This window comes from Pelodiscus sinensis, chromosome 1, assembly GCF_049634645.1.
Source record: "Pelodiscus sinensis isolate JC-2024 chromosome 1, ASM4963464v1, whole genome shotgun sequence".
Taxonomy (NCBI): Eukaryota; Metazoa; Chordata; order Testudines; family Trionychidae; genus Pelodiscus; species Pelodiscus sinensis.
In genome coordinates this window covers 142732088-142747091 of record NC_134711.1, presented here as the reverse complement: position 1 = coordinate 142747091, position 15004 = coordinate 142732088, and the positions used below count along the sequence as shown (strand labels likewise).

At 48.9% G+C, this 15004-nt stretch overlaps 1 protein-coding gene across 13 annotated transcripts in view; it reads right to left on the bottom strand.

The window, feature by feature from the left end:
* The window catches only part of GPR156 (G protein-coupled receptor 156), a 47072-nt gene that overhangs the window by 13327 nt on the left and 18741 nt on the right, over positions 1-15004 (bottom strand). For 12 of the 13 annotated variants that reach the window (XM_075905360.1, XM_075905382.1, XM_075905370.1 and 9 more), the window contains 5 exons: positions 12733-12868; positions 11025-11135; positions 7908-8033; positions 6951-7046; positions 882-1118 (listed from right to left, as the gene is read on the bottom strand). In XM_075905360.1, the coding sequence (XP_075761475.1) occupies positions 882-1118; positions 6951-7046; positions 7908-8033; positions 11025-11135; positions 12733-12868 (706 nt within the window). The remainder of the gene's footprint in view (positions 1-881; positions 1119-6950; positions 7047-7907; positions 8034-11024; positions 11136-12732; positions 12869-15004) is intronic. The other variant, XM_075905415.1, reaches the window with a different exon arrangement.

Genomic DNA, 15004 nt, shown 5'->3' with positions numbered 1-15004 from the left:
TGAGTTACCCTGGATATTTTGGGGGAGTAGCAGGAGGCACTGGAAGGAAAGGAGCCCTTGGGATTTGTGCTTGGAGCCCACGTGGTTACTGTGGTTGTCCAGGCTCCCTGGAACCAGAGCTTCAAAAGCCCCCCTTCCTCCCCCAGGGGTGGCTCAGTTCTTCAGCTTCTGAGTTTCACTAGTCCAAAAATGAGAAAACAGTGTCACTTTTTGTGGGTGACACTTCAGTCAACATTTATCAACCTTTAATTGACATAGGGTTCAAAACACTGAAGTGCAAAGTTTCCATTTCCGGGGGAAAAAAATTCAGACCCGAGACCTCTGTGTGCTCCTCAGAGCCACTACAGAGCCCCAGGAACGTAAGGACAGGGATAAACCCCAGCTGCTTCCCCAACCCTTTCTGTGGTGTGTTCTGGAAGAGAGAGATTGCTGCATAGTTCGCTGGGCTCAGATTTGGGAGCAAGCAGCAGGGAAGGGCACCACCTCCTCTCCCCAGCCACCACTCTCTCCCCCCGAGTCTCAGTTTTCAGTCAAGAAGGAACCAAGCTCAAGGAGTCCAATAAATGAATGCAACATCCATGCTTAAAACCAGGGGCCCTTACATCTCACTTCCCAGAAGCCACTGAGCAGCACACAGACCACAGTGATTTTTTAGTTGCTAGCAACTTAGATGGATTTGAGCTGATGACCAGCAACTAAAGATGAATGGCTCCGTATCAGAGCACCAGCTTCTGAGCCAGCGAGGGCTTCCTCTCACACTCTATGTTTTTGTACTGCTGAGCCATCCCGGGAGGGGGGGGGGGGAAGATGAGCATTTCAGAATACATTATCGCCCTGCCCTCAGATCTGAGGAGGCCTTTAGAGAAAAGCTGGTTGCATACCTGTGGAACAAAGATGAAGCAGTTGATAGTGGTTGTACAGATGAAGATGCCTCCAGATGTAAAACCAAAGACCAGGTTGTGCCAAGTGTAGAAAAATCGGTTAACTAAAAAAACTGTCCCAGCAGCAAGGAAAATGAGGTTGACCCCAACAATAAGGATCAAGGACTGATTCACTGGTGGAGCGCTGACATTATCTGTCAGACCAGCCAGGTATGTCCCGTATATCAACAGGATGCTCTGGAATCAGAAAACAGGGAGAAGGGGTTTGGTTTAGGAGAGGAGATTTTACAGATTTCCAGAGTGTAGAAAATTACAGTGTGTCGTCCCGTCCCGTCCCCCCCGATACTGAGCCAATGAAGCTTAGCCACATCCGGTGCAATTCTAATTAACACTCTTTGATGTATAATGCAGAAATTCCGTTTGAGATGGTAGCTCAGCAGCAAATACTCAGCATGTTGCTGCATGACAGAATGGAGGCGCATAGGCCGAGCTGGATGGAGGTGAGGGCAGGACTGCAATAGCAAGGGGTGCGGCAGGACAGGATTGAGGCATATTAGTAGAATTGTGACTGTAATGCCTCTTCCTGTAGTTCACCAGAACAGTGTCTGTACCAAACACATTACATCTCCAGATGTACTTAACCTCTATTTTTCGCTCCCCAATAACTTGGGGTTTTCCATAGAGCTGTTAGTCTGTACAAAGCTTATTTGTTTAGCTATTATAGTCCTCAAGACTTATACTAACTTGATGAAGCTAATGTCTTACAAAATACAAGCCTGTGAGTTACTTGCATTACTGCTGAATCTAATGTAAAGCAGAATATAATGAAGCAGGAATAGAATCACAGTAAATATAACAGACAAACTAGCCCACCAGCTATAGTGATGCTGATGTCTGTCTTACTAGGAACTAGACCAAGACTCAGATTCACTATACAGTACCATCAAGTAGACATTCCACTATCACAGTTTTCAGCCATAAGCCACCTGTGAACTCATGACAAAAAGGAGAAAAGCTCTACAACTAATCTCTAATCCCCTGAACCACAGATTGTATGTGCAGTCTTGGGCAAGTCACTTCATTTTTGTGGCTGTAAACTACAGCCGGTCCCCGAGTTACGAACGAGTTACGGACCAAACACTTGGCTGTAACTCGAAATGTTCATAACTCGGATCCCATTGAGTTACATGGCAACCGCGCTGTTCGTAAGCACGGATCACGTTCGTAACTCGGGGACCGCATTAACAACCACTTTGGTCATAACTGCGGATGGTCGTAAGTGGAGGTGGTCATAAGTCGGGGACTGGCTGTACTGAACTGCCTCCCCATTGGTTGTGAATTTTAATACCCTTGATCATTAAAAGGGACATAAGTACACAAAGGGACCATTCTCACTTTCATTGGTGTAGATCAATCTCAATTCCAGTGAAGATAATGGAGCTATACAGGGGTGAAATCCCCCTGTGGATGAGACCAGAGTCAGGCTCAAGTATACTACTAATTATGGGCAGCTGACATCAGGAAAGAGACTATTTTATTGTTAAAAGTAAGAGCAGAAAGAGTTCATAGAGGCCATGGCTGTAAAGACACCACTTCTGGATTTGGGGAAAACTTAATACCGAACAAGAGCAAAGTAGCTAATGTAAATGATCAGCAGATATACTATCAAAGAGAAAAGCCAAATAATTGCTTATATATTGTGTACTTAAGGGACTTTAATATAGAAACCAATTAGACTGTCAATTGGATTTTGGATTGTAAATTCCTAAATCCCTTTTGAATACGAGGCTATGTCTACACTGCATTCTCATCGTTAAAACTTGTGTTGCTCAGGAGTGTGAAAAAACAACACACCAACCTCTGAACGACAAAAGGTTTAATGATGAAAAACACCAGTATGGACAGCACTTCATAGGCGGGAGATACCCTTCCAGCAACAAAGCTGCCACTCCCTGTTTATGGTGGCTTTATTTTGCCACCGGGAGAGCACTCTCCCAGCAGCGAAGAGCAGCCACACTGTGCACCATACAACAACACAGCTGCGTTGTTGTAAGGTATTTAGTGCAGACACAGCCAAAGGCTCCTTGATACCTTTATATACATTCCCGAAGACCTCTGCTGTGCCTAGATACTTCTAAAAACCTGGGCATCAGATACCTTAGTTTTCCCCATCTGTAAAATGGAGAAATGACCCTTCCAGAGCTGCAAATGAAAAGTGCCATACAAGAACTAAGGGTTTGTCTACATGGGGAATTTTATCACTACAGGCAGTCCCCGACTTTCGAGGATCCGACTTATGTCGGATCCGCACTTACGAACGGAGCTTTCTCGCCCCGGAAGTCGGGGCGAGAAAGCCCCGTTCGTAAGCTGCTCCGGTGCCCCTGGTCTGCTGGAGACCGTCTCCAGCAGACCAGGGGCACCGGGCGGGTTCCCGCGCTTCTGAGGCTTTGCCAGAGCAAAGCCTCAGAAGCGCGGGAACCGCTGCTGCTGCCCCTTGAGACCCGGTGCCTGTGGTCTGCTGGGGACGGTCCCCAGCAGACCACAGGCACCCGGACTGAAGCCGCAGCCGCGGGGGGGTCCCGCGCCTCTGAGGCTTTGCCAGAGCAAAGCCTCAGAGGCGCGGGGAACCGCCGCTGCTGCCGCTTTGACTGAAGCGGCAGCAGCGGCGGTTCCCCGTGCCTCTGAGGCTTTGCTCTGGCAAAGCCTCAGAGGCGCGGGACCCCCCCGCGGCTGCGGCTTCAGTCCGGGTGCCTGTGGTCTGCTGGGGACCGTCCCCAGCAGACCACAGGCACCCAGACTGAAGCCGCAGCCGTGGCGGGGTCCCTCGCCTCTGAGGCTTTGCCAGAGCAAAGCCTCAGAGGCGCGGCACCCCGCTGCCGCTGCGGCTCTGTTCCCCGTGTCCCTGGTCTGCTGGGGGGGGGGCGCAGCTAGTGTGCTCCCCCCCCCAGCAGACCAGGCTTTTGTTTTGGACTCTGGGGCAGAGCAGCTGGGGCGCTGCCGATTGGTCCTGCAGCGCCCGTGGGCACTACTGGACCAACCCGGCAGCACCCCAGCTGCTCTGCCCCAGGTCCTGATTCAGCCGCTGCTGGTCAGTTTCAGCAGCGGCTGAATCAGGACGTCTGGGGCAGAGCAGATGGGGTGCTGCTGGGTTGGTCCAGTAGCACCCCAGCTGCTCTGCCCCAGGCGTCCCCAAGTCAGCTTCTGCTGAAACTGACCAGAGCTGACTACAGGAAGCCCCAGGCAGAGTTGCTCTGCCCCGCGCTTCCTGGAATCAGCTGCTGATCAGTTTCAGCAGCAGCTGACTTGGGGACGCCTGGGGTTCTTAAGTTGATTCTGTATGTAAGTCAGAACTGGCGGTCAGTTTCAGCTGTGTCTGAATCTGGACGCCAGTTCCGACTTACATACAGATTCAACTTAAGAACAAACCTACAGTCCCTATCTTGTACGTAACCCGGGGACTGCCTGTATAATTATATTGATATATCAGTACTATTCCCTGCAGGGCACACTTAGGGTATGTCTCCACTATGGCGTGGATCAATGATGCAATGATCAATCCAGCAGGGCCGATTTAGCACGTCCAGTGAAGACCCAATAAATTAACCACTGGTCACTCTCCCATTGACTCTGGTAGTTCCCTGGAACAAGGTGAGTAATAGGAGTCGATGGGAGAGTTTCTGCTATCAACTCAGCATCGTGTGGACCTTGCAGTAGGTAGGTCTAAGCTACATAGGTTTGAATTATGCTACACCACCTGCCCCTGTAATGTAGACCTGCCTTTATGCTGCAGTAGGAATGGCCACACAGGAACTAACTACAGCAGTATAATTCAACTGGTAGAATCATAGAATCATAGAATGCTAGAACTGGAAGGGACCTCGAGAGGTCATCGAGTCCAGTCCCCTGCCCTCATGGCAGGACCAAATACTGTCTAGACCATCCCTGATAAGACATTTATCTAACCTACTGTTAAATATCTCCAGAGATGGAGATTCCACAACCTCCCTGGGCAATTTATTCCAGTGTTTGACTACCCTGACAGTTAGGAACTTTTTCCTAATGTCCAACCTAAACCTCCCTTGCTGCAGTTTAAGCCCATTGCTTCTTGTTCTATCCTCAGAGGCCAAGATGAACAAGTTTTCTCCCTCCTCCTCCTCATGACACCCTTTTAGGTATCTGAAAACTGCTATCATGTCCCCCCTCAATCTTCTCTTTTCTAAACTAAACAAACCCAATTCCTTCAGCCTTCCCTCATAGGTCATGTTCTCTAGACCTTTAATCATTCTTATTGCTTTTCTCTGGACCCTCTCCAATTTCTCCACATCTTCCTTGAAATGTAGTGCCCAGAACTGGACACAATACTAAAATTGAGGCCTAACCAGCGCAGAGTAGAGTGGAAGAATGACTGCTCGTGTCTTGCTCACAACACACCTGTTAATACATCCCAGAATCATGTTTGCTTTCTTTGCAACAGCATCACACTGCTGACTCATATTCAGCTTGTGGTCCACTATAACCCTTAGATCCCTTTCTGCCGTACTCCTTCCCAGACTGTCGCTTCCCATTCTGTATGTGTGAAACTGATTGTTCCTTCCTAAGTGGAGCACTTTGCATTTGTCTTGATTAAACTTAATCCTATTTATCTCAGACCATTTCTCCAATTTGTCCAGGTCATTTTGAATTATGACCCTATCCTCCAGATTAGTCGCAATCCCTCCCAGCTTGGTATCATCTGCAAACTTAATAAGCGTACTTTCTATACCAATATCTAAATCATTGATGAAGATATTGAACAGAGCCGGTCCCAAAACAGACCCCTGCGGAACCCCACTTGTTATACCTTTCCAGCAGGATTGTGAACCATTAATAACTACTCTCTGAGTACGGTTATCCAGCCAGTTATGCACCCACCTTATAGTGGCCCCATCTAAGTTGTATTTGCCTAGTTTATTGATAAGAATATCATGCGAGACCGTATCAAACGCCTTTCTAAAGTCTAGGTATACCACATCCACTGCTTCTCCCTTATCCACAAGACTCGTTATCCTATTAAAGAAAGCTATCAGATTGGTTTGACATGATTTGTTCTTTACAAATCCATGCTGGCTGTTCCCTATCACCTTGCCACTTTCCAAGTGTTTACAGATGATTTCCTTAATAACTTGCTCCATTATCTTCCCTGGCACAGAAGTTAAACTAACTGGTCTGTAGTTTCCTGGATTGTTCTTATTTCCCTTTTTATAGACGGGCACTATATTTGCCCTTTTCCAGTCCTCTGGAATCTCTCCTGTCTCCCATGATTTTCCAAAGATGATAGCTAGAGGCTCTGATACCTCCTCTATCAGCTCCTTGAGTATTCTAGGATGCATTTCATCAGGCCCTGATGACTTGCAGGCATCTAACTTTTCTAGGTGATTTTTAACTTGTTCTTTTTTTAATTTTACCTTCTAAAATTACCCCCTTTCCACTAGCATTCACTATGTTAGGCATTCCTTCAGACTTCTCAGTGAAGACCGAAACAAAGAAGTCATTGAGCATCTCTGCCATTTCCAAGTGTTATCATGTTAGTAAGTTCCCTCATATAGTCAAATCTTAAACATTTATTATTAATATAGCTCTGCCACACAGGCTCGGGTCCTCTACATCAGCTGTGTAGTTTATCTGTATGGTGGACTGTTGTCTATGGATTTGGGGGGGGAGTGAGTTTTAAGGAGAGTTCTGAATGAGGTCAGTTAAGCTGTTTGGCAAAGGAGAGAGAAAGGGATGGTTCCAAGCATAAGGGACAGCAAGGAGGAAAGCACGAAGATGACACTGGAAGAAAGATGGAGACTTCTGTGAGGGAGGCTTGATGGCAGAACGGGAGAACACAAGCGGAATGCAACGGGTATGAGAAGAACCTTCAAGATGAGCACAAGAACCTTGAATGTGTAGGTTAGAGGCAGGCAGGGAAGGGAGTGAAATGGCCAAAGTACTGGGGAGAGGAAGAGAATTGTAGGCAACAGCAGCATTTTGTAGTGAGGCGGGAGAGTGGCAGGATGAGATGCACGGATGAACAGAGAGGTTACATACCTTGTACCCTAGAATGAGAATGAGCCAGAGTTCAGAGTAGAGAGATGTGCAGAACTGCATCCTACTCACTGAACACGTCATGCCCTTGTCCGTCACCTAGGAGGCAACCAGAACACAGAAATAAAGGCTGCTGCTCTTGCCCATAGAGATGGACAAACAGACAAGACAATACATGGCTTAGGGGGTGTCTACGCACAATTGTGGAAGTGGAAAAGTGAAAGCTTGTCCGAACATTGGGAATGTGCTGCCGAGAAGAAGGAAAGAATGAAATTTGGTATTCACCAGCCAACATATTCATTAAGCCTGAGTTTTCAAATTTCTCTGCCCCTTGCCACAGAATCTGCAGTATCCCATGATGGAGAGCTGCAACGCTCGTGCTCCCAGCAGAGTAGCCAGGGCGCTCGTTAGAAATTATAGGGTCAGCAAATCAGCACGCCTGCTCCCCCAGTCCAGCGTCAGGCATGTTTGGCTGGAACTCTGCTTACCACACTCCAGAACTTGAAGGAAGCTTAGCTCCAAGCTTGGTAGTTGAGGAACTGCTCTGTAACAGTGTTTCTCAACCTTTTTTTTATAAAGTACTCCTTTTTCAAATAAAAAAAAAATATATATATATATATAAGTACCCCCAGTACCTACAGTTTTCAGACACACACAAAATTTTTCTACCATTGCAACACATTTGTTTAAACAACTTAATTGTAGCTGGGCAGGCAATGAAATGTTTGGGTGTAAAAAGTAGAAAAATAATAAAGTGCTTAAACAAAAAATCAGTTTTCTCCAAATTTCAGTTGTCTTGACATACCCCCCAACTTCTCTCGAGTACCCCTAAGGGTACTCGTACCACCGTTGAGAAACACTGCTCTATAACATACCCATCCTACAGAGCTCTGTTGGGCTGAATCATAGCATGACAGGCACAAAGGTGCAGCTTTCAGCCTCCTGATATTGTCCTCTTACCCTCAAGGATGTGCTGAGGCTTCGGAAGCACTGAACTGGATCAGAGAAAATCCATGTTACAAGCAGCATGGTATCCACCAGCGCCAGCACCACAACCATCACCAGCAGCTGGAAATCTTTGATAATCTGCAACACACAGAAGGTCAGTGCTATGGTTCAGGAATGAGCTGAACCTCTAACATCTCTCTGTCTGTCTGTCTCTCTGGGGCAATTACAAAGGGCAGGTCTTCCCTGAGAGTGGAATCCCACAACACACTCCACAGATTTAAACTGGACCATTTCTGACAGTGCCTCCTGTTTCTCAACCATATTACGTGCAGCAGGTCCATTTTGATGTTGCCCCTGCTCTAGAAGCCTCTCTGGCAGTGGTGACCAACTGGTAAATACAATGGCAGAGAACAGCTTGTTCACAACAGGGTCTGGCTTCTTTATCCATAGGAACATCACAAGCCGAGAAAAAAAAAAGTAACAAATAACAAAAGCCTATAGATGCGTATGGACTTATCCAAGCTTGGCCTTCCCTGCAAGTTTAGGTAGGGCCCCCGACTTACCTTGGTGCCTCACCATCTGGGGATCATGTTTCAGTCTGTCTCTCTGCACAGCCTCCGTCTCCCCTTTCCTCTAAAGTTCAGGTTTTTAACTACTTCAAATTTTATTGTTTGAAAGTTCCCGCCTCAGAATGCAGAACTTAGCCAAATCTCAGTTTGTGGAGGTGAACATCAAAGGCGTTATCGCCTCCCTTGGATGTCCAAGTACGGCTGTCTACTCTTTGGTACTGGCAGTCCAAAGTTAGCTCAAACTGATTTAACACTCTGGTTCCCCGTCAGTTAGCAACAAACTAACCCCCAAGTCCACACAGATCTATAGGTAACATTCACAGAAGTCAATACAGGTAACTCCCTCTTTCTTCAGCGTTGGCATGTCCCTTCTTCTGTGCTGCACAGAGCTCTTCAGCACACTCCCTCTGCAGAAAGAGGCTCTGCTCCAGCCCTCCTTGAAGTGGCTGAACCAGGAGAGAGGGGTCAGGAATACTTGCTGACATTTGTTTCACTTGTTTGTATATTACAAATAGCCTAAAAAACCCCAGCCATGGCTCTCAGGTCCAAACAGCTCCAAACTACAGGTATGACTGGAGATCCAAACACAGAACTAAATACTCTCTCTTTAAGGAGCAGATCCAAATCCCTGAATCCGACTCTTTCTCTACCCTCCCCAACAATTAGAATTGTTCCCAAGCCAGTCCTCAGTTCTGCATGCACCCTCATTAATACAAAGTCTAGGAACAAGGTCCAGTTGTCTGAGCTTATGGCCTCCCCCGAATGGTGCTGGAAACTAAGGGTCAGGCAACCAACCCAAACACTGGGCTCTAACAGTGACATGCCCAGGGCTCAGAAGTTGATTTGTGGCCTCGTATCTTTTCCCAGAGACTGAACTCTAGAAAAGACACTTGACTTACCCCCGTGCCCCCAGAGGATACATCCCCAATGCCCTGCAATAAGGCTGCTTGAGGAATTCAGTTACAAAGAAACTTCAGTCACGGGTGGCTAATGCCAGGTGCCCCAGAGGGAGTGAACCGAACAGGTAGCTGTGACAGGGTGAGTCAACCCTGCCACTATCCCCAACAAGGGGGCAGGGGCGCTGCGGAAGCACACGCGGGCACGGCCCGGGCGGCGGCGAGGCAGACGCTGCCAGACGTTGACGGGGAAGGGGCAGGCCGGCAAGGCGTGGAACCATGTGGGTGGAAGCGGCAGGGGTTCGTCGGCAGCCCCCGGGACTGGCCGCTGGGGAGGGCATCACCGGAGCAGCGGGCGTCGGGGGGAGAGGTCACCCATGGAGGGGGAGACGGACAAGTGGAATAAAAACGGGACAGGGGAGGCACAAGGGGAGGCAGGTGAACGCGGAGGAGGTACAGGGTCGAGGGTGATGGAGGGGCAGTGAGGGCTGCTCCGAGGAAGGGGGGGGAAGCCCGGTGGCAGGGTTGAGTGTTGGCCATGGGTAGGGTCATGGAGCCCGAGAGTGGGCGCGTTTAGGGGTACGCTCAGTTTAGAGGAGCTCAGTTCCCAGTGTCAGGGCCTGGGCCGGGGTCTGTGAGAGAGGGTGGGCCCGGACCCCATCCCTGTCACCGACAGGCGTTTGTTTGGGGCATATCTGGAGAAGGCCAAGGCCCGCCCTTGGGGCAGGGCACACTATACGCTGTAACTTAACCAGGTGTGGGACTCGAATAAAGTGGACCCGTGACAGTAACGATCAAGCGATCTCTCTCCTGCCATCCATCTCCACCCTCTGACAAACAGAGGCTAGGGACACCATTCCTTACCCATCCTGGCTAATAGCCATTGATGGACTTAACCTCAATTTTCTTCTCTCTTAAAACTCCTGTGTGAATTTAGGGCAGGTAAAAGGAGTCAGCCCAACACTCCTGGAGACTGACCAGCTCTGTTTGTCCCCTGGATGAGCTGAAAGCAGCGGCACAGCAAACTTCCCTCATTCAATGCTTCCCTACAAGCGGCCTCCCTGGCATGAAAAAGGAGTTTTGTCTCCATGGACTGACTGTGAAGACTACCAACAAGAGGACCAAATAATGACAATCCTGCAGGTGGGTTTGCTCATGGGGACAGCGTAAGAATCAGTCCACTCATTTCACAAAGAGACCCATGGATATCACCAGATGGTCACAAGCCAGCTGGCAGGGGCGCAAATGTTCTAAATCAGTCAAGCATCTAAGCTCTCTCTGGCCTACCGGCCGGAGTCTCCCCTGCCTCGCTGCTCCCGTCATTTCCACCATTCTGATCTTGCAGCGATTTACCCCTGCCTTTTACAGGTGCCAATGGCTGCGGCAGTGGGGAATGAGGCCCCGTCTAGCTCGGTTTTACACCGTGCCTGTAACCCTGGCGCTTGAGGCTCTGTAATCCACTGCTGATCCTGTGTGTCCTCCTCACATTCCCTATTCTCTCCCATTTCAAGCCCATTCACATTCTGGGACCTTGTAGAGTCTGGGCTTTTTTTTGCCAAGTGTTCCCCATTGCTTCTCAGCGCAGGCCACGTAGAAAGCCACAATCCCTCCCCATGAGGCGCTTCTGTGTTCCAGTGCCTGGGGCACGTGCTGGGAGTACTCACCACCCTCTTCTCCGGCCCCCGCTGCGTGAACACTTTGTACAGCCGCCAGCTTTTCCCTAGGATGGGCCCTAGGACCAGGGAGCTCCCAACACACAGCAAGCAGAGTCTCACCTGCAGGCATGAGGCAGAGCGTGAGCAGTGGGGGCTTGGGGAGCCCTGTTACCAGGCAATGAAACTCGGCAGAGCTACAAGCAGCCCTTTCCCTGCTGGGGTCCCGCATGGCTCTCATGGGAGCTCAGTCCCCTTCCCTGGCCAAAGGGTGCTCCAAACACCCACAGAAAGGAAAGGAAACTAGTAAACAGGGACCCATGTCTGCCAGCCAGCCCATGCCTGAAAACTCTGGGCTAAGGAACTCCAGTCAAACCCAACACTGGAGGCCTCCTGATCAGGACACCCTGCCAGGCTCTTGGTACAGTTAAAAAGCAAAAGCCCTGAAGGGAGCATGGGGCCAGTGGGGGACTGGCCCCCTGCTCCCTGTGGCGCCTCAGCCTTTGAAATTTTCAAGCATCCCAGCAAGGCTCTTGTACATTTCAAAAGCAGAATCGCAGCAGAAGCGGCGCGAGCGGAGACTGATTCAGTCCCAGCTCGGGCCGTTCTCACTGCGCCTTTACCTCCCCTGTCCCCCGAAGAGACGGTGCTGGAGAAAACCGGCTTTTAAGTCAGCTCCCCCCAGCATCGGCTCCTGCTCCCCCCCCATTGTTGCCTCTCTCTGATAGAGGCAGCAAGGGGGGGGAAGCAACTAGTTGCGTCACTAGTCGACTAGTTGCTTACATCCCTACTTATGACCTGTGAGCATGCATGTCTGAGGCAGAATGAACCAGCGCAGGCTGCAGGGATACAATCCCTTGCTCTTCCGCCAGCCGGTGGAGGAATGGAAGGGTACTGTGAAAGGAACAACTCAGACCAAAGCAGCAGGAAAGTGCCTGAAACTTGAGCATGAATAAAGCAGTGGCTGACACCTCAACTAATTAACAACATCCAGGTGGCTTAACATGTACTCCCTACCTCTTACTCTCTCCAGCGTTTGCCTCCTCAGCCCTGCAAATCTGCAGATATTCGCTTTATTCCCACAGATATCTGCATTCATGGATGCGGATGCGGATGCGGATAGCTACACCTCATTTTTGCAGTTTCAGGTGCGGACACAAAATTTTGTCTCCACGCAGAACTCTAGGAATGTTTTTTCTGCAGTGTTCCCATCTCTGTCTCCACCCCCACCCCTCGTTTGCTCTGCACACACTCCTTGGCTGGTAGGGGAGATACATGGGTCAGAAATCAGGAATGAGTAGTTTTTATGGAGACTTCCAAATGATATTTGTGCCTGAGATACAGTGCCTGTTGTCTTGCTGACCATGGACCCTGTGCTATCTGTCAACTAACTGCTATGAGTTTTGTTCATGCCTTCTGTACTGCTCCTTTAACATTTTTCTGGCCTTCCTGCAAGAGCAGCAGCCCCACAAACTGTGCTCTCCCCTGGAGACTTTAGTTGTGTTCTCTCTTTAGTTGTTTTTTCTCAGTCTAAGGGTAAAGGCCATTTCAACTGGACATGTGTAGCGACTCACTGCTGTAAGAACAGCCATGCTCAGCACAATGCCTAAGGCTGCCATGGTGGGGGGACCGTCCCAGTTCATCAGGGGCTGTGTGTACTTTAGAAATCTGTCCCAACAAAGCAAGAACCCCATCAGCTCACCTGATTCGCTTCACTCACCTCAATGAGCATTTCCATTGAGGCTCCAGACAACAAACCCGGCTCTGGAACCCCGAAGAGGTAACCGCTGGTGTAAGTCAAGCCACTGCCCAGCAGTGTCACAATGTTCAGATTGGGGCTGGACATCTTCACAATCCTCCAGGGGACAAAGCAAGTGAGGGGGGGACAGTTAACAAAAGGGGAGCTTACACAACTGGGAGAGACTAGCCTCCCATCCAGCATTGTTACATACAAGCACGAGGCTAGACCCTCCTACCTCACAGCTCATAGCCTCCTACGCACCAGCTAAATTTTGGCGCAAGGAATTCTGCCTTCTATCTGTGGTTGTTACGGGGCTGCTGTTACTCCGGTGTCTGAACACCTCAAAATCTTTCATCTATCCATCCTCAGAACACCCTCTGAGGTAAGGCAGTGACCCTGCCCCCTTTTTATAGAGGGGGAACTGAGGCACAGAGAGATTAAGCAACTTGCCCAAGGACATTCACACTAAGTCTTTAGTGGAGCAAAGCATTGAACCTAAATGGTTAATCAGTGAGCATGAAGCTATGCTTACTGGCCCTTGCTGGTAAATTGCAGCAGTGCCAGGCTGGAACAGCCCTGGCTGCAGGAGGGTCAGTGGACCGGGCGGTGGGATTCTGCAGCTAAGGTGAGACCAGTGGCAAGAGCTCACTACCTCAGCTGGACCCCGCAGCTACAGTGGGTTGGGCAGCAGGCCCTACGTTAATCAGTTAACTGGTTAAGCACTCATGTTTACCAGTTGACTGGTTTAACATCCCTAATCCTAGCCTCCTCCCTCCACCCCCAAAGTCCTATGCTAGGACCCTCATCACTTGACAATCCTCTTGAAGGACGGAAATTAGAGATAGATTACAGCTTCCAGTACCTCTCCATGGGCAGGTCAGGACTGTCTTGCTGTACATTCCCTGTACGCTATCCAGCTTCTAATACAGCATTCATCACCATGGCTTCTTAGCATTTCTAGTACTTAGGCCAGTCCACTTTTAAATGTCCTAACTGATGGTATCCCACCCCTTCCTTAGAGGAAAATATTCCACAAAATAATACACCTCATATTCAGAAAGTTTCTTTCAGTACAGATTGAACCTCTCTAGTCTGGCACCATCTGTGGTCCAGCATGATTTTAGTTAGCAGGATGTCCCCTTATTATGGGTGTGGCCAAGTTTTCTGTGGTCCCAGAAAGTTTGTTTACATCCACCAGTCCTGGCCCTCAGTGTTCTGTGCTGTTATTTAGCTCGGTTTTACCCCTAAATGTCTTCTAAGAGCCCAGTAAGCAGTGGAAGGGTTGGTAATGCTTCAAGACAATACTGACCTCTCGTGATCCAGCAAATTCCTTAGTTTGGCACCGGTTAGGTCCTAAAGACACTGGACTAGAAAGGGTCAACCTGTATACAGCCTACAATTCCCCTGCCTTAATTTCATCCCATTACTCTCAGTGTTACACAGGGATCCAACCATAAATAACTTCTCTCCATCCCAGGAATGCCCACCCTCCAGATCTTTGCAGACCGTTAATACGTTCGCCTCTTTAGTCTAATCAGACAGATTTTGCTTCTCTGATCTCACTTTGTAACTCAGTCCCTTCCGCCTCTGGATCACTCTTCTCTGAACTCTCCCCAGTTTCTAACTATCTTTGAGGAAATGTGGAGCCCAGGATTAAAGGAAAGATTGCAGGTGCTTCCACCCCATTCTCTTCCTCAGATCACCCACTCCAGTGGGGTTTAGGATATTAGCTAAGGCACCTTCTCTAGCTGCACATGGGAGAGTATTACCTCTGCTTTCCTGGGCTTGCTAGTCGCAAATAAATATTGTGCGTTGTTCCAGTTCCATGGTGAGAACATTCTAAGTAATTTTGTAATCAGTGCAGATTGCTGCAGAATTCAGTACTGCTTGCCATAGACTCCCATGCCTGGTGCCTAGCTGGTCTAATACACTGCCTAGTACACAGTGCCCTAGATAAAATGCAAGGGTGCACAGGGATGATCCAAAGGATATAATGTATTTGAACTTTCAGAAAGCTTTCGATAAAGTCCCTCACCAAAGTCTCTTAAGCAAACTAAGGGACAAGAGAGAAGAGCTCTTCTGGATCAGTACCTGGCTAAAAGGGAAAAAAAGAGTAGGAATAAATGATCAGTTATCAGAATGAAGAGAGATAGTGTCCCCCAGAGATCTGTACTGGGACCATAATCAACATAATCATAAATGATCTGGAAAAGGGGGTGAATGTGGCAAAATTTCCAGATGATACAAACTT